At 36.6% G+C, this 25,547-nt stretch overlaps 1 protein-coding gene across 4 annotated transcripts in view; it reads left to right on the plus strand.

Annotated features, from left to right (window-relative positions):
* Positions 1–24,838, plus strand: part of arhgef40 (Rho guanine nucleotide exchange factor (GEF) 40) — a 43,862-nt gene extending 19,024 nt beyond the window's left edge. The window contains exons 6-27 of one of the 4 annotated variants that reach the window (XM_086165643.1): positions 29–204; positions 275–451; positions 529–658; positions 979–1,072; positions 1,162–1,248; positions 2,654–2,770; positions 4,410–4,508; positions 4,752–4,903; positions 6,040–6,178; positions 7,402–7,521; positions 9,042–9,233; positions 11,641–12,180; positions 13,669–14,039; positions 14,121–14,373; positions 14,483–14,572; positions 18,489–18,695; positions 21,130–21,309; positions 21,391–21,571; positions 21,922–22,032; positions 22,622–22,731; positions 24,480–24,516; positions 24,740–24,838. In XM_086165643.1, the coding sequence (XP_086021769.1) occupies positions 29–204; positions 275–451; positions 529–658; positions 979–1,072; positions 1,162–1,248; positions 2,654–2,770; positions 4,410–4,508; positions 4,752–4,903; positions 6,040–6,178; positions 7,402–7,521; positions 9,042–9,233; positions 11,641–12,180; positions 13,669–14,039; positions 14,121–14,373; positions 14,483–14,572; positions 18,489–18,695; positions 21,130–21,309; positions 21,391–21,571; positions 21,922–22,032; positions 22,622–22,731; positions 24,480–24,506 (3,553 nt within the window). In that variant the 3' untranslated portion in view covers positions 24,507–24,516; positions 24,740–24,838. Of the gene's footprint in view, positions 1–28; positions 205–274; positions 452–528; positions 659–978; positions 1,073–1,161; positions 1,249–2,653; positions 2,771–4,409; positions 4,509–4,751; positions 4,904–6,039; positions 6,179–7,401; positions 7,522–9,041; positions 9,234–11,640; positions 12,181–13,668; positions 14,040–14,120; positions 14,374–14,482; positions 14,573–18,488; positions 18,696–21,129; positions 21,310–21,390; positions 21,572–21,921; positions 22,033–22,621; positions 23,419–24,479; positions 24,517–24,739 lie in introns of those variants that run through there. The other 3 variants (XM_086165645.1, XM_086165642.1, XM_086165641.1) reach the window with 3 other exon arrangements.
* The last annotated feature ends 709 nt before the right edge of the window (positions 24,839–25,547 follow it).

Below are 25,547 nucleotides of genomic sequence, written 5' to 3' on the forward strand. Positions count from 1 at the left end.
CGAATTCTCGCGTTTTTTGGGTCCCAAGGAGGAAGCGGAGGGGGCGCGGGGCCAAGGGGAGGGCCCGGTCCGCCGCTCGCCCGCAGCAGCGAGGTACAAAAGCTGCGAGCAGAGCCGCCCATGCGAGTCCCGCCGCGCAGCCGCCCGTCCCGAAGGAGAACCCGGCGGAGCACGCCGAAGCCGCCGGCACGTCGGACGACGGCGGTAAGGACGGGAACCGACGCTCCCACGCCGCTTTCGAATCCCTTTTTAAACGCCGTTCTCCCCCCGCCAGGTGAGGCCGAACCCGAAGCTCCGCCCCTTTGTAACGGCGCCGCCTTGTTTAGCCGCTCCTACGCGGGGGCGGAGCCAGAGGAAGCGGAGAAGCTCAACGGCGTGGCGTCCAAGGAGCCGCCCCTGCTCAGGGAGCTGGACGCCGACTTCCTCCAGACGGGGAGGTTGAAGTTGACGGGTGAGTCCAGACGGAGAAACATACCGAGTATTATGGGATGTATCGTGAGGTTGGGAAACATCGTACGCCCCCCGCAGGCACCGTGGACCGGTTGTCACGGGCGCTGGTCGTCATGGAGACGGCGGCCCCCGGCAACGACGGCGGCGGCGACGAGGGCGGCGAGGAGGAGATGGCCCGCGTCCTGGCGTGCTACCACAAGATCACCCGGTGAGACGTCTGTCGCCGTGGTTACGGGGACCCGTACCGCTGCTGAGTCAGGGAAAATCCCCCACCGTTAAATCCGACCCCACACACACACACACACACACACACACACATTTCCATATGTTCCTGATGAAATTAGACCCGCGCTCCTAAAATACATCAAGCATGACCCACTTACTTCTCCTGGCAGGGGGGCGGAGTCAGATACGGGTCGTACCATTCCGAGGTGACACCCGGAAATGACAGAAAATGGAGAAATAATTCAAAATTTTTTATTTTTGATTTTTTTGTATTTTTATTACGCTCGCTCCTTCCTCGCCAAGGCCCGCCGCCAAAGAGAAGGGTCTCACGGCGCTGCTGGACTGCAGACGCCGCCCGCCGTCCGCCCCCTGCTTCTCCGCGCTTAAGCTATTCCAGGTGAGGTTCAAACGTGCAGCCAGTTGTTTCACACACACACACACACACACACACACACACACACTCATGCATGTTCCCCTCGGCTGCAGCTGCTGGTCCCAGGCGGCCTGGGGTCGGTGCTGGTCCTGGTGGAGGAGCAGCAGGAACCGCCGCCGCACGAACTGGAGGGAGCAGAGGTGACCCCGTTTTTTTTTTTTTTTTCCCCCAAAAAAATAACAAAACAAAAGAAAAACGACGCAAACAGGAAATCCAGTTACGTAACACCCGGTCGGTCGCAGCTCCAACTGTTGATCGGCGGTTTCCCGCCGCGCCGCCATGTGGATCCAGTTTCCAACCTGGCAGCGTCGGAGGCGGACGTGTAAAAGGAAATTCCGACAGATTTAACAGGGAACATGGAAAAATGGAAAAAATAAAAAAGGCTTGTTTTCCTCCGACGTCGAATCCGATGGACGTTTCTCGTCGGGAGGAAGAAGAGCTTTCAGGGGTTCCTCAGGTGTAAACCTGCACTACAGATGCAGCTTCTAGTCCAGTTTTGCTGTTTACATGCTAATGAGTGACGGTTTTGGCACTTTTCAGAATTTTACACACACACACACACACACACACACACACACACACACACTCTTCGCAATTTGCATTCAAGGCACCGTGGAAGAACCAGCCGAACCAGGTGTTTCTTCTTCTGTGAGGACAAATCTTTGAATGACAACAACAATAATGCAACTATTATCTAAATACATTGCGGACGGCAAAGTAAGAATTTCATTGTATAGTGAAACAACTTTCCACACTGTGCACATAACAATAAACACTTTGAATAATAATAATAATATTACAATTTTTATTGTTAGATGTACATATGTTTTCATAATGCTAACAACAACAACAACCACAATAATAATGATAATAATGGTTATATTTGTGTATTTTGTATATATTTTCATGTTAATTATAATTTTATCAATAGTAATAATTATAATAACAATAATAATACAACCAGTAATAATATGGTTATATTGATATATTTTTGCAAATATTTTTCATAATAAGCCTAATCATAATAATACTATTTGTAGTTATATTAATAATAATAATAATAATAATAATAATAATAATAATAATAATAATGATAATAATAATAATGATAATAATAATGAGAAGAGGAGGAAGAAGAAGAAGAATAGAGTAATATTTGTGTATTTTGTATATATTTTCAGATTAATTATAATTATATCAATAGTAATAATAATAACACAACTGTATATGTTTATATATATTTTCACAATAAGTCTAATCATAATAATACTACTAGTAGTTATAGCAATAATCATTATAATAATAATAATATGGTTACATTCATATATGTTGAATACATTTTCATAATCATTCTAATACTAATACTATTAATATTTTTGCTATGTTTATATATTTCATATATTTTTCCATAATAAATATTATTATTTGTATTTTGAAAAATGTTATTATTACTCTGAAGCCACCAGATGACATTGAAGACGGTCGTCAGGGAACGTCCTCCTCCATGCAGTCTGTTTTAAATTTCCGTCGTTGTTGTTTTTCCAGCTGCACGTGGTGCGCGGGACGACGGTCCTGCAGCAGTACGTGGACAAGCAGCAGCTTCCCACGGAGATGGACGGCGAGTTCGCCCACTGCCACGCCGACTGGCTGGCCTTCAGGCTGGTGAGGTCACCGCCGGCCAGAAAAAACCTCAAAACTCCCATTCGCTTCACATTAAACCAACCGCCGATTCAACCACGGCTAATTCCAGCTAGCGACGTTAGCTAGCGAGGCTAGGCGGCTCTGTTAGCGATGCTAGCACCGCGTCCCGCGCGGGGAAATAAGTCACAAAAAACGACGACTCCCTCCGTTTCTGCAGGATTTTAACCAGCGAGCGTGAGAAGAGCTAAAACAACGCAGCGCTGGAAGCGATGCTAACGTTAGCCTGCGGGAGTTTCCTGGATGCTAACGAGAGAGGAAGCGTGGAGATGTGAAAGAATGCGAGGCGTGATGGGGAGGGGAAATCATAGATGGCTCTTAAGCACCCTTAATGGCTTTTTCCTGGCTAGTTTATATTCCTTTATCCAAACACATCAAGATGCTTCCGGAGTTTCTCCGACTCGAACTCATTGAACCCATGACCCCGTTTTTAGCCAAAGGGTTTTTAGCCATTTTTAAATTTATGGGTAAACAAATCGTCTTTGTTTCCCCCCTAAGTAGATATTTTCATCATTTAAAATAATTCAATTTTTTTTTTTCCTGACATTTAGTTGATATTTTATCTATTTTCTTGGGAGTTAATTCATATTCTTATTTGATTATGTAAATATTGATTTTCTGGCCTGAGACACACATTTTTTTCAATATAATAAGAATTTTTTCATTGTATTTTCAATGTTAGAATTATAACTAAATAAATGTTTAAACTGACATATAAGGAAATCAATTTTATCAAGCTTTTTTAATATTCTATCTAATTAAATAAACCATCTAATATTCAATAGACATTGGAATAGACATGAATATTCTCTTATCTTTTTTTGTTTTTAATCCTTTTTTTTTTTTTCATTCTGTTATCTGTTTTCATCCTTGCACTTGTTTCTTCTATTGATATGTCTCTTCTATTTTATATTTATATTCATATTTATTGATATGGTTTTTGGGATCAATAACGTACGATCTTATCTAATTGGCATTTTTGCATATTTAACAGACAAATTGCCATGTTTTCATGAATTTAAATTTCATTTATAGAGATTTAGAAGTTGTTCAATTAAAATTTAAAGATATGACTGAATAAGAGGATTTCTTATCATCATTATCATTATTAAATCTCTAATATTGAATTATAGAATCACAATTGCATCTCAAATAGATATTTCCACATCTGAATTTCAATTACTTTAAATTTATTTTCATTTCTATTTAGGAAGAAAATTGACATTTTCATTGAACATTGAATCAGATTTTTTTCAATGAATTTCATCAATGAATTTTTAACTGAACTTTTCTTCTTGAATTGGATTTTGGAACAGTATGTGGTTGAATTACTGGTTACCTTTAATTTCCGTGTCCTCCACTTCTTCACCCTCCTCCTCCTCAACATTTTTAAACATGTAAATATCAATAGAAATTTTGATAGACATGAATATTGGCATTTTTGAATACTGAACAGACATGAAAATCACATACAGGCTGGAATGTCCACGTTCTGCATGGATTTTCGTCACCGGTTCCTCCGACAGCCCAAAAACATTCAGCAGGGTCAAATTTGTAATTCCAGATCAATAATTTCCTCGTCTTTTGTCCCGTTAACCCTCAGAGTTTGGAGAGTCTGACGGAACGATGCGAGAGCGCCCTCTGCCTGCTGGACGAGGCGCTGCGGTCGATGGACGCCGAGCCGATGCCCGATAACATCCAGGTGCGAGGACGCCGACATGGAGTTTCCAGGACACTCGGTGGCCGGAGTGACGTGCTAGCATCTGGGCGCTAGGCTTTTTTCAAGCTAATTTTGATAAATAAAGTCTAGCATGATTGATGTATTCGCTGCCTGGATGGTCGCTAAAGCTAAGGCTAGGTCAATGATGCTAACGTCTCTGAATTGGTAAAAAAAGTAAACAAATCGAGCAGGAAAATGCAAAAGTCACGTGCATCTCCTCCCCAGGCCGTTCCCCTTAGCATCGACAAGCACCGGCAGCTGATGGCGAGCGTGCTGGCCGACCAGCGCCTCACCGAGCTGCAGCAGAGGGGCGGAGCCTGGCTGGCCGGGCTGACCAATAGCGCCTCGGGACTGGCACAGAAGTCGCCGGACTGCAGGTGCGAGCTGGGACTTCTTTAAATACCATGTGTTTTTTTCAAAAAAAAAGGGAAATGCTATTTAAAAAAAAGGTAATTTCCATGTTCATCATAATATAACATATCATTGAATTTTTATTGATCTTTATGTCTCAAAATAAAAAAGAAATGGTATTCAAAATAATGGTAATTTCCATGTTCAACATAACATAACATAACATAACATAACATAACATAACATAACATAACATAACATAACATAACATAACATTTATTTTATCAATATCATTTTTTTTATATACCATATATTGAAAAAAGGAAATGCTATTCAAAACAATGCTAATTTCCATGTTCAACATAACATAACATAACATTTTTATATATATTCATTGTTTAAATATCATTCATTTAAAATCGAAACGAAATGTTATTTAAAGTAATCCTAATTTCCATGTTCATCATAACATAACATAACATAACATAACATAACGTAACATAACATAACATAACATAACATAACATAACATAACATAACATAACATAACATAACATTTTTTATATATTTATATTTAAAAATATCATTTATTTAAAATAAAGGACATTCTATTTAAAATAATGCTTATTTCCATGTTCCTCATAACATAACCAAATATAACATATTACAATTTGTATATGTTTTTATATATGATTTATTTGAAAAAAGGAATGCAATTCAAAATAATGCTAATTTCCGTGTTTATCATAACACAACAAACATTTATTTGTTTCAATCTTTATTTTTATATGTCATGTATTCAATAAAGGAAATTCTATTTAAAATAAGAATAATTTAGTTGCTCAACATAACATAACATAACATAACATAACATAACATAACATAACATAACATAACATAACATAACATAACATTATATTTTGTTATATTATATAAAAATGTAAAAATGACATGACATAATGTAATGTAATATTTTGTAAGACTAAAAGAATTTATTACAAGCCTTTTTTCATAGTAGGACAAAAAATATATATTTAGAATATATTTTCATATGCATTTAAAAAAGATCCAGATGTTTCAGACTTTTTTTTTTCCAAAATCAGCTTTTACTTTGAAATCTGTTATATTGAAATAACAGCTGATATTGTATTTTTTATTTTAGGGCGGCTCTGGCTGCGACCTCCAAGCTGTACGACGGCGTGGACGACGCCCTCCACCGCCTGGTCCGAGTGTCCAATCAGAGAGGGCGAGACCTGGAGGCCCTGGGCCGGCTGGCGGGGCTGGTGGGCCGGCTAGAGAAGGTTAGCCAACGCTCTTGAAACATTACTTTATTGCTTGCAGATGTAAAGCAGAAGGCAGGAGACACACAGATACTTTGGTTGTTTGCAAACTGCAGCCAGGAGTCACATGACAACGCAACCACTGTGAATTTTATTATTATTATCATCATTATCATTATCATCATATATTATTGCAATTATAATGATAATTATATAATATCATATATTATTAATACTAATTTTAAATTTTTTTTAGTATCATTCTATTTATTATTATTGTTATTATTATTGTTGTTATGACTAGTATAATTTTGTTATCATTAAGAATAAGAATAAGAATAAGAATAAGAACAACTTTATTTATCCCGGGGGAAATTGTTGTGCCAGAGTTTCAAGTAAAACATTGTATATACAAATGTATACAATTGTATAAACAGTATAAAAAAAGGAGGGAGAAAAAGAAATACAAATAAAACTATGAAGTGTCTTAGTAACAAGTAAAGGCTATAAAGTGTCTTAAGGTCTTAAGTACAAAGATTTTGAGATTCCCTATAATATTATTTATTTTTGTTTTTATTATATTTATTACTTTATTTTTTGGAATTATTCTATTCATTATCATTGTTATTAATATTGTTGCTATGAACATTGTAATTTTGTTATTATCATTATTATCATTATTATATATTATTAATATAATTTTCATTATTTATTTTGTATTATTCTATGACTAATTGTTGTTATTATCATTATTATGACATTATAGTTTTTGTTAGTATTATTATCACTATCATATATATTGTTATTATTATTATTATATTTTAGTGTTATTCTATTTATTATTATGATTGTATATAATGTTATTGTTATTATTGTTGTTGCTGTTATTGTTATTCTCGCTTTAAAATGTACCTAAAGAATGGAATTCTAGATAATAATAATATAACATTAGATGATGTTTCTATATCTATATATTATATGTACATTATATATGTAAAGATTGAGTGACTTAAATTCATGGGAAAAAAACATTTTTGCATTTATATATATCAAAAAAGAGCCCAAATCTAGATTAATAGTCACGTGCAATGGAAGTGATGGATTCTCTCCCATGTTAAATGTTTACGGGGCCTGATTTTTGTCCAAGTTAAGGACAAAAACAAAAACCTCCTCCTCCTCCTCCTCATTTCCTGTTTGGCTCATTTACCTCATCTCGGTCCTCCTTCCATGCTTCCACTCCCCAGTGCGATAAGGAGATTGAAGAGGTCCAGGCCCAGCTGGAGGACTACAAGGACCCCCCTCTGTCCCTCAGCCGGCTCTCGCTCAAACAGCAGAAGTTCAAGACCTTCAGGGAAACGGCCAACGTGAGTGTGTGTGTGTGTGTGTGTGTGTGTGTGTGTGTGTTGGTTGGGCTCCGATACATGCAACAGATCTCCAACAGAAACTTTATCATGTTCTCTTTGGCGCCATCTAGTGGTGAAAAGAGGTACTACAGGGAAAAGTGAAATTTGCCTGTGTGTGTGTGTGTGTGTGTGTGTGTGATGAGTCATAAATAAGTGATTTCAAGGAGCCTGCTGTAGAGAAACTGGGTGTTGTTGAGGCTATAAAATAATCATAGTAATAATCATAATCATAATGAATTAATTTCTTGTATTTCAATACTTGCGTACTGCATATTGTACATTTATTCTTGATATATTTATTTATCTATTTATTTCAAACCCTGACTTGTCCTCTGTCATGTCTAAAGTAGTATAAAAATGCAAGTAACATTTGTAACATTAGCATTTGGATTGGATGCGCTAACTGCCCCTGTTAGCCACGAAGCTAGCAAGCTATGTCAACATCAAGTGAAGAGCAATAATAACAATAATAAGAACAGTATTTTTATCACGTCCCACACTCTTATACAGTACACTAAACACTTTTGGGTAATTGTAACATAGAATAAACATCGAAATACAAACCAAAGCGTACAGTAAATGAATAAATTCAATTGAGTTTCTTCGGGATGTAGTCTTTTGCTGCTCGATGTTCCCGGTCGTGGTTGGCTTTACTGCAATAGTATCGTAGAAATTCCTCAATGTCTTCCTTCTGATGTCGGAGTCTAACGACACATGTCTCTTCCTGCAATCCCTGAGAGCTAAAGCATTTTCCATTTTTAATATTCATTTATTTGGTTTTGTCATCACCCGTTTTGCCGTTTTACTGAAGCTCAAGCTCACTGTCTTCCAAATTTCAGCATGGTCTTTCTTAATGTGACGAACTGTAAGTTCGTTAATGCCATAACGACGGCCAACTTCAACAAAACTTCTGCCTTCCTTTGACATATCAAGAAGTTTTATCTTTTAACATCTTTTAGCAATAGTTAGCATCTTCCTGCTACGCTTGGGGTCTAAACCAGACTTTTGGGTAGATGCTGGGCGTCGTAGGGCGTGGGGTATGACAACAAACTAAGTGGACCAGGACATGTATGCTCGGCGCGACCTTCCCTCCGTGAACCAATCAACATTAAGGAACGGAACAACATGCTCAATCGGCCAATAACAAGAGCGAGAGTTTGCAATGCTGGGTATCTTTGCAAAGGAGATCTTGTATTTTATTTATTAAATAAAAAAATTAAATTTGACTCTATTTTTTATCGTTTTTTTCGTCTTTGGCTGGCTATGTCATCAAGAAAAAAAAAATACCGCAAGAAAAACCCCAAAGAACAATAAATTCGGAGAACTGGATGACAAAATATAAATCCACAAAGCAGCGAGGGTCCACTGAATTTGAGGGTTGGATGATATTTTATCCAACCCTCCTAAATCAAGCTGGTTTTCTTCCCGGAACCTGTAAACCAAACCCTTTTGTTTTGTTTTTTCATGGCGACCCTCTGTAGGAGCTGCACGGCGAGACGCTGGCGGTGCTGGGCGACCTGGAGGGCTGGAGCGAGCTGGACTGGGCCGGACTCGGCCGGGTCCAGGTGAGGTTGCCGCCGGTCCGCGAGCGTCTCAGGGACATGAGCCACTGCCTGTCGGACTGCTGGACCACCTTGGACAACACCCAGAGGCTCCTGTCCACGCTGACCGAGGTAACACCGCGCAGGGATTGGCTAACACATTTCAAACATTTTCAGTTCAAACGTTATAAAATGTACATACTTTTAAATTCAAATGAAAAGAAAATGTCTTTTGTCTCTCTTTTTATATCTATATTCATATTTATTTATATTATTTTATTTTTATTTATTTATTTTACTTTTTTTATTGATGTATTTTTTTCGTTTTTATTTTATTTTCATTTCTGATTCAACTGTTGTGTCGCTGTGACAGGAGTTTATCGTTTAGGGATCAATAAAGTTTATCTTATAGAACTTGGAAAATTGAAATTGAAATTGAAATTTTTGAAATTTAGAATCCCTTCATTTTTTTTATTTCAAACTTTAGAGCAACAATTTGAATTTTTAACATTTTACATTCCACAATTTTTAAATGTGAAAAATGTTTGGACATTGACATTATTTCACTTTTGATATTTCAAACTCTAAGATAAAAAAATTCGAACTTAGATAGCCAAAGTTTGGAAAGTATAAATATTAAACTTATTTATTTTCAAACTTAAAATTTCAAAATAATTTTACATTTTTTTCGAATGTCAATCATTTCCGTTATGAAACTTTAAATTTGTTTTTGAAAAAAATGATCTTACATTCCTAAGTTTCTAAAGCTCTACATGTGTTTTATTTATATTCATCTTTATTTTGCTTTTTATTCTTTTTATTTTATTATTTTTTTATTTTATTTCTGATTCAGCTGTTGCGTCGCTGTGGCAGGAATTTCTCTTTTGGGGATCAATAAAGTTTATCTCATTGAACTTCTATATTTTCAAAATTTATAATCCTTAATTTTTTATTGATTTCAAACTTCAGAGCCGCTATTTGAATTTTTAACATTTTACATTCCACAGTTTTTTAATGTGAAAAACTCTTTGACATTGACATTTTTTCACTTTTAACTTTTCAAACTCTAAGATTTATATATATATATATATATATATATACATATACATATATATATATATAAAATCGAACTTATATAGCCAAAGTTTGGATAATAACTTTTGAAAAGTTGTATCAAATTTTAAACTTATTTATTTTCAAACTTTTAATTTTCAAAATAATTTTACATTTCTTTCAAATGTCAATCATTTCCATTATGAAACTTTAAATTTGTATTTGAAAAAAATGATCTTACATTCTAAGTTTCTAAAACTCTACATGTTCATGCCATAAACTTGAAATGTATTCAAATAATTATTCGAACTTTAAAATTTCAAACAAATTTTCAATCTTATATAATTTCAAAGATAAATATATCGGCCATCTTGATTTTCTGAAACTCTCATTTTCAACACTTTGATTCTCAAATTTTAAATTCTAACTTTTTAAAACTATTTCAAAGCTTTGAATTTCCAAATTTCTTATCCGTCAAACGTTTGCCGGGAGTATTCCTGTTCCTTCAACGGACAATTTTGATATTTTTAAAACTTTCAATTTCAAACATTTTTTATTTCAAAATTTAAATTCACAATTCTCAAACTGTCCCTTTTTTTTTTTTTTTTTTAATTTTCAAGAGCCTTCCTGCAGACAAACGAGTCTTCTCAGCTCCTGCCACATTTTTAAATTTCAAAACATTTTCTTGACATTTTACATTATAATTTAATATAACATGTATTATTATTATTATTATTATTATATAATTGTCATTGTATTTTCAAGCTAGAATGCCATTCTCACTCCATTCTCACCCTGCTTATCCAATTTTTCCCTTTGGGTTTTTGTTTTCATTCTGTTATTTATTTTTATCCTTGCTGTTGTTGTTGTCTCTTGTGTCTTGTATTTTATATTTATATTCATATTTATTGATACGGTTATTGTTGCGCTGCTGTGACAACAAAATTCCCCAATGGGGATCAATAAAGTATTATTTGATCTTATCTAATTGGCATTTTGGGTTACTCAATAAACATAAACATTGGCATGTTTTCATGAATTTACATTTGTTAAGATTTATAAGATGAAGTTAAATTAATATTCAAAGAAGTGACATTGTAATTACTTAAATTATAATTGTTATTAAGTCCTTATTATTATGTAATCTCAATAATTGCATGGAAACATTCAATTTACATATTTCTGATCTGATCTGAATTACAACTAAATTGAATTATTATTTTTTATTATTTTATTATTTTTCATGATTATTATTATGAGTTACTTTAATGTCATTTTAGAAAATTCCATTCAAAATTTTTTGTTGTAAAAAAAAAAAAAAAATCAAATTCAATCTCCTGAAAAATTTCATTTTAGGTAGAACATTTTCAGGAGATTGAACCTTTTTTTTTTTTTTTTTTAGCATAAAAAAAAAAATTTCAATCAACTTTTCTCCTGGAAATTGATTTTCAACAAAAACATGGATTCCCTTCCGTTCCTCCTCCAGGCGACCCAGTGGTGCGACGCCGTGTCGTCGACCTCCACTTCCTCTTCAAGCTCCGCCTCCTCTTCCTCGACCTCCTGCCCCCTGGCCTCCCTCCCCCCGATCCCCCCGTCCCGTTTCCAGGACGCCCGCTCCCTGGCCATGGAGCTCGGCGGCGGCGCCCTGCTGGAGCTCTGGACCCAGACGGTGGAGCGCTACCAGCGCACCGTGGCCCAGGTGAAGCCTCGGCTCCTGCAGTCCGAGCGAGCCGGGGCGGCGGGACAGGGGAAGGCCAGGACGCCCGCCGCCGCCGCCGGAAGCCTGTGGGACCTGATGGCCCCCGAGGTGGACGGCGGCGATTGGGGGCCGGCCGGCGGCGGAGGGGAGGGCGGGCTGCAGTCCTGGGGGTCCCTGGCGTCGCTGTTCAGGCCCCAGACCTGCTCCACGCTGAAGATCGGCGAGGACAGGGGGGGCAGGAGGGAGGCGGCGGCGGCGGGAGTCGGGGGCGGCGGCGCCGGAGGAGGCAAGTTCCTGCAGAACCTCCTGAATCCGGGGAAGAAGAGCGTGAGTTTAGTGTCTTCTTATGTTATTACAGTGATATTACAGAGTTATTACATTGTTATTACATCGTAATACACTCTATTACATTGACATCGTCGTACGTAATAATAGCTTGACCCTAATTCCTATTTTTATTTTTTAACTGAAGTTTTCTTTACTTCTTTTTTTTTCCACCCACGATTTTTGTCTAAATTGGGACACTTTTAAGGTGTTTTAAAGTGGACACTTTTAAAGTATATCGTGTTATGCTATTACATTGATATTACAGAGTTATTACATTGTTATTACACCGTAATACACACTATTACATTATCATACTTAATAATAGCTTGACTTTAATTCTTATTTTTGTTTTTTTTTAACTGAATTTTTCTTAACCCCCCCCCACACACACAATTTCTATCTAAGTTGGGACACTTTTATTATGTTAAACTACAAATTTAATTTCATTTTTTTACTTACTAAATTATCGTACTTACTAATAGCTTGACTCTAATTCTTATTTTTATTTTTTTAGCTGAATTTTTCTTTATTCCCCCCCATGATGTCTATCTAAATTAGGACACTTTAAAAAAGTTAAACTTTTTTTTTTACTTTGAGATTTTTTTTGCCTAAAATGTTCAAATATGAATATTTGAAAAACAATGTTATTCAAAGCTAGTTTTCCAAAATTTAAAATGTTCAAAATTTAATACTTTTGAACCGTGGGCATTTTAGCTGAATTCAATTTTAAATTTAATGCGAAACTTTAATTTATACATTTTTAGATTTCAAACTTTACAAAAGGAAACAAATAGAAAAAAATAAAGATTAAAAATAAATAAATAAACGTAAAGTATATAAAAAAATAGATAAAATAAAGATTAAAAGATAAAATTCAATTAAATTAAACAAATGGAAAAAGTAGAAAAGAATAAAGATTAAAAATAAATAAATTGACCTAAACAATATGAAAAAAATTGAAAAAATCAAGATAAAAAATAAAATTAAATTAGATTTAACAAAGAGAAAAATAGATAAAAATAAAGACAAAAAAATAAAATTAGATTTAATGAAACAAAAGGAAAAAAATAGAAAGAAATAAAGCTTAAAAATAAATAAATGAACCTTAACAATATGAAAAAAATTGGAAAAATCATGATAAAAAATAAAATTAAATTGCATTTAACAAAGAGAAAAAAAAATAAAAATATAGATAAAAAATAAAATTAAATTGAATTAAACAAAAGGAAAAAAATAGAAAAAAATAAAGATAAAAAAATAAATATATAAAATAAGGAGTTTCTCAATTCAATATTTATTGAAAATACTTTTTGAAATATTCAAGGAAATTGTTTGGCGGGCCAGTTAATAAAGCGGGCCGTAAAATGTCCGGGTCTGATATATAGTATGAATATGATGTCTATTTTTCACTTTTATATAGAGCTCTATCGTGATTCCTCACCACCGTGAAACACTTTTAAAGTTTTCTGATCACGTCGTCCTCCTCAGCCCACCGAAGCCCCGCTCCCCCCGAAGCCTCCCAGAAAAAGACACCCCAGCTTCGACCTCCAGGCCCTCCTGGCTCCTCGCCGCGGCGCCGCCGTCGCCAAACCAGCCGACCCCCCGGCGGTTTCGGGCGGCAGCCGAAGCTCCCCGATGTCCTGGCTGGGCCGCCGGGCCGCCGCCGACCCCGTGGTGGCCACCGGCATGGCCGCCGCCGCCCCGGGCTGGGGCGGCTCGGGCGGCGGCGTGCTGATCAGAGGGGTGGAGGTCAGCAGCAAGGAGGTGGTGGACCACACCGGATCTCCGCGGCAACACGTGCTGCTGAGCAGGACGGAAAGGGAAACGGGGACGGACCGGGCCGGATCCACCGCCCAGAGGTGAGTGACCGTCGCGGGCCGGAGGCGGGAGGAAGTCGCCGTCCTCCCGCCTCCGGCTCGAACCCGCTCGTGCCGCCGCAGCAGCAAGATCTACCTGCTGTGGTGCCGCGTGCTGAGCTCGGAGAGGCAGTACGCCGCCGTCCTGAGGGGCGTGGAGGAAACCTACCTGCCGCTGCTGGAGCTCCAGGACGCCCCGCCCGCCGTCCGGGGGAAGGCCGACCTCCTGTTCCCCGGCTGGGCCGACCTGAGCGGCTTCCACTCGCAGTGCCTCCTCCCGGCCATGGAGGGCGCTCTGGTGCAGAGCCTCCTGCAGCAGGACTGCTTCGGGAAATACGTCAGTGTGAGCCGTCGTCGTCGGACGTTTTATTCCCCGAACGCCCGAAATGACGTCACGCCCTTTTTTTTTTTTTTTTTTTTTTTTTTTTTACTTCCTCCCCTCCCAGCGGGAACAGTTCCTCCAGTACTCGCACTACATCCGGAACAGGCCGGAACCGGACTCACCGCTGGTCACCCAGGCCGCCGACTTCTTCAAGGTGAGGCTTCCGTGAGGCGCCGTGGTGACGGAAGGGTTCTCGGAAATGAACGGGATGTTTACGTTTGTCACGTTGGTATCGCAGTATCTTTTTGAGTTTTTGTCTTTTCAAAAATGTGATGTTTGACAAATTTTGGAGATTTGACATTTTTTGGATTAGAAACTTTTTTTTTTCTCAATTCAACATAAAAATTATTACATATTTGAAACTCACAAAAATGTGAAAAACTCAAATTTTCACATTTTTGTGATTAAAAGGGGTTGGATTTTTCTTATCCAATCTTTTAACTTAAACAATTTTGATTGAAATTTGGAATTTTCAGAAATTTCGGTTTTCAACCATTTTAGATCTTTCAAACTTGTAGGTATTCAATTCTTTTTTTTTTTTATTAAGAAATTCTTTCTAAAATTCAAAATGTTTTTTTTTTACTTCTAACTTTTTTAAAAAATGTTGATTTTTGAACAAGATGTTTAAGTTTTTCATGTTGGTATCGCGGTATCTTTTCGAGTTTTCTTTTGAAATTCGAAATTTTCAATTCTTTGAATTTTCAATAATGTGATGTTTGACAAATTTTGGAGATTTGACATTTTTTGGATTTGACACTTTTTTTTCTCAATTCAACATAAAAATTATGACATATGTGAAACTTGCAAAAATGTGTAAAAACACAAATTCTCCCATTTTTGTGATTAAAAGGGGTTGGATTTTTCTTCTCCAATCTTTTAACTTAAACAATTTTGATTGAAATTTGGAATTTTCAGAAATTTCGATTTTCAACCATTTTAGATCTTTCAAACTTGTTGGTATACAATTCTTTTTTTTTTTTATTAAAAAATTCTTTCTAAAATTCAAAATGTTTTTTGTTTTACTTCTAACTTTTTTAAAAATGTTGATTTTGAACGAGATATTTACGTTTGTCAGGTTGGTATCACAGTATCTTTTTGAGTTTTCTTTTGAAATTGGAAATTCAAAATTTTCAATTCTTTACAGAAATGTGATGTTTGACATATTTGGGATAGTTGACATTTTCTAGATTTGTAATGTTTTTTTTTCTCAATTCAACATAAAAATTATTACATATGTGAAACTCGCAAAAATATGTAAAAACACAAATTTTCAAATTTTTGTGATTAAAAGGGGTTGGATTTTTCTAATCCAAACTTTTAGCTAAAATAATTTTGATTCAAAACTTCAACCATTTCAGATCTTTCAAACTTGTAGGTATACAATTCTTTTTTTAATTAAAAAAATTCTTTGTAAAATTCAAAATGATTTTTTTTTTTTACTTTTAACTTTTTAAAAAATATTGCTTTTTGAACAAGACGTTTACGTTTGTCATATTGGTATCGCGGTATGTTTTCTTGTTTTCTTTTGAAATTGGAAATTCAAAATTTTCAATTCTTTACATTTTCAAACATGTGATGCTTATTTTAGATTTGAAACTTTTTTTTTCTCAATTCAACATAAAAATTATGACATATTTGAAACTCACAAAAATGTGTAAAAACACAAATTTTCACATTTTGTGATTAAAAGGGGTTGGATTTTTCTAATCCAACCTTTCAGCTAAAATAATTTTGATTCAAAACTTCAACCATTTTAGATATATCAAACTTGAAGGTATATAGTTCTTTTTTTAATAAAAAAAAATCTTTTTCAAATTCAAATTTTTTTTTTTACTTTTACCTTTTTTAAAAATGTTGATTTTTGAACAAGACGTTTACGTTTGTCAAGTTGGTATTGCGGTATCTTTTCGAGTTTTCTTTTGAAATTGGAAATTCAAAATTTCTAAAAAATTTCTTAGATATTGAACTTTTTATTTACAAGTTTTTTGAGTGTTTAAACTTTCCACATTCCAAACATTTTTGTCATAGTTTTTGAATATCAAAAAACTCTTGTATGTTTACATTTTTTCCCTTTCCATTTTTCAAACTTCAAGATTAAAAAAAGATGTCATTCTTAGATTTTGTACGAAATTCGTAATTTTAGAAATTGTATAATTTAATATACAGTTTGATTTTCAAATGTTTAAAGTTCCAAATTTAGCTTAAATCATTTTTCACAAAAAAAAATTGAAGTAATTCCATTTTTAATCTTTGAATTTTGAAAATGTAGAATTTTCAACATTTTTAGAACTCAAACTCTTAAACTAACTTAAAGTTTATTTTGACATGTTTGTATTTTTACATCCAAACACAGTTTGACACACAATTTTTAAATTGTGAAAAACTATTTTAAATTTAGATTGTTTTTTCACACTTAAAGATTTACTAAAAATAAAAATAATCATTCCTAGATTTCGTAAATTTTTCATGTTCAAATTCAACATTTAACTTAGGTTAACCTTCAAAAATGTTAACAGTAAAATTTATATTGTTCAAAATATGGAACTTTCAACACTATTCAAAACTGATTTTAAACTTTATATTCACGTTTTTCAATTGCCTAACTTTCAAAATTTTAAACATTTTAAATTCAAAAGTTTTCAATTTTGATTCTTTTAAATTAAAGTAAAGAAATCAAAAAATGTCAATTTTGAACTCTATGTTTTCAAACTTTGAGTTTTCAAAATTCCAAAAAAAATTCATATTTTGATATTTAAAGTTAAATAATAAGTTAAATAAGAAAATAACTTTTCAAAAGTTGTACAAGATTTTAAACTCATTTCTGTTCAAACTAAATTTTCACAATATTTTTATTTTTTTCAAATGCCAATCTTTAAAATTTGAAAAAAAAAAATTTGTATTTAAAAAAAATATTCTTACATTTCAAAATTTCTGAAGTTCTACATTTACATTACAAACAATAAACTTGAAATTTATTCAAATATTTATTCAAACTTTAAACTTTCATTCCAATTTTCAATCTTTTATCATTTCAAAGAAAAATGTAACAGCCATCTTGAATTTCCTAAACATTTATTTTCAACACTTCAATTTTCAAAATTTAAATTCTAAAATTCTAACTTTTTAAAAATATTAAAAAGTTCTACCTCTAAATGACTGCAGATTGAAATATTTTGTAATTTACATTTTGAAAACAGAGCAATTCAGATATTCAGAGCAAATCAAATAATGTTAACACATGAACATTTTCAAAATGCATAATATCAATCTCAAACATTGACAATACAATGTTGCATTTTCAAACTACATTTTAAAATGCTAAATCTACAACCTTTTTAATTTACAAAATGACAATTTATTAAACTCCCCATTAGATTAAAAATATTTTTAAAAGCTGAAAAATTCATATATGTTTTAAAAAAAAATTGAAAATGAAATCTTTGTGTGTGTACATATTTATATATAAACATTTATATATATAGTTTGTATAAATATACACATATATACTATTCAAATATATGTTCATATATATATGTAATATGATATATCATTTCATCATCCTCTTAAATAATCGCCTAATTCCTTTTTTTTACAATTTTTTTTTTTTTCCTAAATCATCTCCTGACCAAATCCTCGGATAAACAGATTGTGCCATTCTACCCCTTTAGTAGAATTGCCTACGTCAAGATTGTGTAAAATTCTTCAGTTTTTTCCTGAAAAATCAGAAAAAATCAGAATCAGAAAAATCAGAAAATCAGAAAAAAAATCAGAAAAAATGACTTTGGCGATTATTTCAAGAGGCTGACGATTTGAAAAATAGAATAAATAATAACCAGGACACTTCAGAATAATAAAATATCACAAAGTAAATCAAAGTCATTAACAATTAAAAACATTTAAACAAATAAAATAAAATCTGAATCGCAACTCTGAACCACATAAACTAGTAAGAAGCAGGAAGCAGATGCGCTTCCAGACTCCACCACAAGGGGGCGCCAATAACAACGCAGATGACGACGGCGATGACGCTAATGTTTGCTTTCTTTCTCCGCCTCCTCTTCCTCCCGCAGTCCAAGCTCCCGGCCGCCTCCCCGCTGTCGCCCTTGTCGTTCCCGGCCTGCTTGCAGGCCCCGACCCAGCGGCTGGAGCAATACTGCGAGGCCCTGGAGGAGATGGGCGGGATAAACCCCGCCTCCGACTCCGCCCTCTCCATCCTCAGGCACGCCCAGCGCCACGGCGAGGACCTCCGCGCCAGCGACCTCATTGTCGGATGTCCGGTAAAATCCCCGGCGTTCCAGATTCTGGATCTTTTCGGACGATAAGGGGCGGGGCTTAACCTCACCTGTCAATCACAGGGGTCACAATTTGAGTCACTTGACCTGACCTTTCTTCCCGTCATAGACGTTAATGGTTTTTCTTCTTTTTGGTACACACACATGCACACAAAACAAATTCTTAAAATTCTTACCACTCCTTAAAATGACAAAATTTCAATTTTTCCTTTTTTTTTTTTTTTGTTTTTTTAATTTAATGGTTTTTATTCTTTTTGATACACACACATGCACACATGCACACAAAGCAAATTCTTAGAATTCTTACAACTTCCTAAAATTACAAAATTTCAATTGTTCCTTTTTTTTAATTTAATGTTATATATATATATATATATATATATATATATATATATATATATATGCAGTGTGCACAGCATATATTTAACTTTCTTTATTTTTAACTTTGTAACAACTTAAAAATGTTCAATTTTGATACATTTTCAAACTTATTTGAAACTCCTAAAATTTGTATTTTGTAGTTTTTAATGTTCACATTTTTAAGACTTCAAACTAAATTTATGTTTGAAAAAAATTAAAAAAATGATTTTTTTATTGTCATCCTTTCAATAATTTTTAACTATTTATTTTTCACTTCTCGCATTTTCAACCTTCAAATCTTCAATTAAAAATGTTTATATTGCAATCGACAAACTAAAAAATATTGAAATCCATTATTCTATTTTTATTTATGAACTTTTACATTTTCAAACTTCAAATTTTCAATTTTGTGAAATTTTCAAGCAAAGTTTGGAAATAAAATAAAAAGTCAAAACTTTCATTTTGAATATTTCTCAAAATTAAATATGTAGTTTTAAGTGTCACATTTTATTGAAACATTATTGTAACATTATTTTATTAAATGTTAAATATCAATATATATATGCAGTGTGTATGTACGTGAGCTGAGGTTGACCGTTGGAGTTGATTACTTATGCACACACACACACACACACACACACACACACACACATGCACGCACGCACGCACAAACACACAAACCCTAAAATTACAAAATTAAACTTTCACCTTTTCCCCATTTTCTTTCTGCCATATAATTTTTCACCATTTTATTTTCGTTTCTCAGGTTTTCAAAATTCAAATCTTCAATTTGGAATTTTCCAACAATACAATTTTTATAAGATTGCAACTTTAAAATATAGAAGTTTTCAATTATTTATCATATCAACCTTTTAATTTTGAAAACTTTCAAAGATTACAAAATTCAATTTTCCCTTCATTATTCTTTTATTTTCTTTATTTTTGAAATATGTTCAAACTTAAGGTTTTGATCTTACAAAATTTTAAGGTCACATTTTCATTTATTTTTAATGATTTTTAAATTCAACAGTCTCAAAAAATCATTTTTTTACAGTTTTCCATGCTCAAAAATTTAAGATTTCAAACTTATAATATATGTTTGAAAACTCAACATTTTTTTTTATTTTTACAAATTTTATCTCACAATTTCAAATTTCAAATCTCGAATTTAAAAAAATTTGAATATAGGAATTTTCACTCACTAAAACGTTCTAAAATGACAAAAAAAAAAAACAACAACCTTTAAATTTTCAATATAGAGAAATTTTCAAAGTGTAAGTTTTGACAACTTAATATTTTAAAATGTTCCATTTTCATTTCTTTTTAAATTTTCAAATGTTTAAATAGTCAAACTCCGGTCACACAAACACACCCACCCACCTACACACACACGCACACACACACACACACACACACACACACACACAAACACACACACACATACACACAGACATCATCTATCTATAAATGCAGCGTGTATGTATGCATATAAAAGATGAGCACTGAGTATAAGAGTACTTCTGAGGTTGACCACCATTGGAGTTGATTACTCACACACACACACACACACACACACACACACACACACACACACACACACACACTTCTCTTCCCACTCATGAGCGCAGAGGGAAAGATGGCAGCAGCACAAACACTCCCTGCGAACTACTTCAAAATCACACTGCAAAAGCTCTTCAGGTGAAATGACCAACCAGAGCAATAGTGTGTGTGTGTCGATAAAACACCCGTGTGTGTGTGAGAGTGTGTGTGTGTGTGTGATCGAGTGGCGTTTCGTAACTGTTTGTGAAGCATCACTCACACGTCCTCCTGGGGTTTAAAAATACAGCCGCTTGTGCCACTGCTGTCGATCCAGAGCCGGCCAATCAGAGCGCAGCACAACAGGAAGTGGACTGCGCTCGCCACTTCCTGGTTTCTCATCTTCTCCACCTGAATAAATGAATCCATCTTTGTTTTGGGAGTGAATAACTGAAAATAACAATTCAACATCCAAGATGGCGTCCGTGACGGCGCCCGCTGACGATGCGTGCGCTCCTTGCAGATGCCCGTGGCGGAGCGCGGCGAGCTGGTGCGGCACGGCGAGCTCACGGTGTGCGGCGGCGCTCGGCGGAAGCGTGCGGGCGTCAGGAACGTCTTCCTCTACCAGCACGCCATCGTCTTCACCAAGCAGAAGAGCGGCGGCCCGGGACGCGTCGCCTACAGCTACAAGCACAGCATCAAGGTTCCACACACACACACACACACACACACTCAGAGGCCACGCCCCCTTTTTTTGGCGCCGATTTCAATTTCAATTCGCTAGACGACGGAGATGGGCCTGACCCAGAGCGTTGGCGAGGAGGGCCTGAGGTTCGAGGTGTGGGTCCGCCAGGCGCCGCGGAGCCGGGACTGCATCACGCTGCAGGCGCGCGACCGCGAGGACAGGCAGGCGTGGGCGCACGACGTCGCACAGCTGCTGTGGACGCACGCCATCAACAACACGGGTACGCCGCCACAATCCCTCGCCGCTACGAAAAACCATTTTCTCTTATTTTTACCTTGTGGGTTAATTTTTCCCGGAGTTGTGTCTGAAGGAGTTGACATGGTTTTTTCTCTCATTTTTACCTTTTTGGGTTAATTTTTCCCAGAGTTGTGTCTGAAGGAGTCGCCATGTTTTTTTTTCACAAATTTTTACCTTGTGGGTTAATTTTTCCCAGAGTTGTGTCTGAAGGAGTTGCCATGTTTTTTTCTCTCTCATTTTTACCTTGTGGGTTAATTTTTCCCAGCGTTGTGTCTGAAGGAGTCGCCATGTTTTTTTCCACTCATTTTTACCCTGTGGGTTAATTTTTCCCAGAGTTGTGTCTGAAGGAGTCGCTCTGCATGGGGGTCTCCAGCAAACTGCTGCTGGACGCCACGGGGACGCCGGCGTCCGAGCTGGACTCCATCTGCAGCTTGAGCGACAGAGGTAGGACACAGTTTGCACAAAAAAAAGTACAAAATATGTATATTTGTATGTTTGATGCGGTTCGAACCCCACCCACACACACCCACACACACATACTTGAGTCACCCTGTTATCTCAGGGTGGACGGGTTTTAACACTAAAAACCTGGTTGTTAATTTAATCTTAAAAGAAAAAAATCGAAAGGTGGAAACTTTATTAATTTTGCGGTAAAACCGGCGGTGGAACCTGCAGTACCGCTTCTGACCACCAGGGGGCGCACGGAGCGACACCCCATCCTCTAAAACGTGTTAGAAATTCATTGCACCGGATGAAAAGATGCCTTCTCACTCTCTCCGTCTTTGTCTCTCACCCCTCCCTCCTTCACCCCATCCCCATTTTTTCAACCAAGACGCACACACACACACACACACACACAGTGTAAATTCCTACAACCATCCAATATAGACTGCTCTCATTATTCCAAACCCCCCCCGCCCCTTTCTTCTTCACCCTGACACCCACTGGATGGATTCTTCATATTGCACGCGCGTGCACGTGCACATGCACGCGCTCACACACACTCACGCGCTCTCCGTGTCTCGCCCCTCAGTGCACAGCAGCTGCTCCGACTCGTCGTCCGTGGGCAGCCAGAAGGAAGGCGGGTCGCCGGCGCCGGGCCGCGACCCCCGCAGGAGCTCCGGATCCACGGGTCCATCGCAGGTGGGCTTCGCCGACGACGCCGTGATGCGTTCGGTGACCTCTGACCTCTGACCTCTGACCTTTGACCTTTGCGAACAGGCGCGCGCGGATCTGAGGGAAAAAAAAAAAAAAAAAAAAAGAAACAAATAATTACAAATTAAATATTTCAATACCTTTTATGATGACGTTCTTAAATTCATAATTTGTCAAATTTTTGTTTTATCCTTTTTTTTACTTTTAATTTGCTTTTTATGTCCCGTCTTGTCTCCCATGTCGATTTGGATTTAAAAAGTTAAAATGAACCCATTCTGCCTTGTTGGTCTATTTTTCAATTAACCCACGAGGGAGTTTCTTCTATTTAATTATTTTTGATTATTATTATCATATTTTTATGGCTTTTCAGAGACATTCATCCCCGCAGGCATTTTACTGTGATCTGATTGGATTAAATCTTCACGCAAGATATTTTTAACCCTCCCCCCCGCCCCGTTTCTCTTTGCATTAAATATCAAACATTCATAAAGTAGTAATAACACAGTACTTTGACAGTAATAGTAAACTCACTGTAAAGAGCGTTTTGTTTTCTTTTTTTTTTTAGTCCCAGATTTTCGTTTCCCGGGTAACCAGAAAAATGAACCAATTAGCTGGTGATAAATGTTATTAGCCATCGCGATGAAAACAATTAAAGTATTTATTTTTAAATGGAGGAAACCCTTTAACCCTGGATGAACAACGCGTGATGATGATGATAATGAAAATAATAATAATTATAATCACATAATAATAATAATAATAATATCTAATACATAAGAATAACAGCAACAATAAATATTGCATGTAATTAGAACAATCATAAATACATTTCCCATACTAATAATAAAAATTGTGTCTAACAATAATGATAATAATAATGATACAAATGATAAGAATACTAATAATAATGCATGAAAATAACAACAATAAATATTTAATGTGATAAGAAAATAATGATAAATTTCACATATACTAATAATAAAAATAGGTCTAACAATAATGATGATAATATATAACAACTACAATAAAAATAATAGTAATAATGTCTAACAATCACAAAAACAATATCACATGTGAGAACAATAATAATATATGTCACATATAGTAATAAAATGATAATACTATTATGAGCAACAACAACAACATCTAATAATAATTTGTAATGAAAATAATGCTCATAAAAAATGCAATAATTGTTGTCGTGTTATTTGTTGCTCCGTTTGACTCTACTGTGCCCTCTAGTGGACGCTTAAAAAAGACGATACATCGAAACAGCTTTAAGAAGTCGGCGGTCAAAAAGGAAATAAAATCTTAAAAGGATAAAAAATACAAACAGTTTCTGAAAAGTTTTCATAAAGTTTCAATTCTGGAAAAGATTAGCCTGCAAACATCTTCTGACTTCCATACATCCGAAGAACAGATGCATCTGTGCAAACCTTAGCGGTTTAATGAATGTGTCCTGCACACACACACACACACACACACACACACACACACACACACACTCCTCCAATCTCCTCATCGAGCAAACATAAAATGACAGATTGGCAAACAGATCGCGGCTGGAAAACAGATTGACAGACAGACGGACGCATGCGGCCCGAGCAGACAGGCAAACACACACACACACACACACACACACACACGTGCACATATTCCCCGGCAGCGAGTGGATGCCCGGCCTCGCTGCGCACTTTGACGCCGAATGAAACCAGTGCCTGTTCTTCCGTCCGCAGAGCCAGTCGCCCTCCACCGCTGTCTGACCGCCGACCAGTAAGTCCACTTCCTGTTTTTTTTTTTTTGTTTTTTGTTTGTTTATTTTTTAAAATAAAACCCCGAAGCCCCTAAAAAAAAAAAAATCAGGAGAGATTTAAAAAAAAAACGCGAGAAGAGGGAACAATTTATTCTAATTTTTCGGGGCCTGTTCAGCTTCATCCTGGGGGTTTGATTTGGAAAACTTTCAATATTCCTATTTGTTTTTGTCTTTATTTATCAGAAACTGGACCGAGATGCGAAACATCTCTTCGCTGGGCTGGAGGAGGGGGTTCGAACTGGACAAGAAGGGGGGAGGAAAGAGGAAGAAGAAGAAGAAGAAGAAGAAGAAGCAAAAGCTGCTACGCACTTGCCCTCTTTCCTCTTTCCAATTCACCCCTTCCTATAAACAACAACAACAACAACAAAAAAAAGTACTAGCAGATTAGCCGGGGCAGCTGTGAACTTCCACCCCTTCCCCCCACACACACACACACACACACACACACACACACTAACACACACACACATGCAGCTACCCCCCTCTTGCCCCCGAAAAAGTACCCAAAGTGCCCTGTTTAACACCATGACAGGCACCGGAGGGGGGGAAGCTGGGGGCGCGAGGGCTCCCCGCGCGCCGCCATTTTGGATCTGCCAGCCCCGGCTGCTGGCAGTCGCTGACACCGAAAGGCACTTGAGAGCCACACAGTGCGACCATTGTCCGCCCCCCCCCCCCTCCCTCGAACCCCCTCCCCGAACCCCCCTTCCCCCCCTTCCCCCCCCCTCGCCACTCGCCCAAACCACTCGGTCTGAACCACTGACTGCCTGGCCGGCTGACCGCGCGGCGTCACATGCTTCCCCCGGCAAACAGGAAGTGATGCGCGGGGAAGTGAATCCAGCGGCGGATTTTGCAGATTTCAAATGTGCTTTTTTTTACAACGCTGAATGGAACGAAGGGTTTTTTTTTTTTTTTTTTTACACCCCTGCACCCACCCCTTCCCCGCCGCCGCCGCCGCCGCCGCCGCCTGTGTAAAAATGCGTGCTATAGGCCA

The sequence above is a fragment of the Fistularia commersonii genome, chromosome 19 (genome assembly GCF_037954325.1).
Source record: "Fistularia commersonii isolate RoL2024-O1a breed Wild chromosome 19, RoL_Fcom_v1.0, whole genome shotgun sequence".
Classification (NCBI taxonomy): domain Eukaryota; kingdom Metazoa; phylum Chordata; class Actinopteri; order Syngnathiformes; family Fistulariidae; genus Fistularia; species Fistularia commersonii.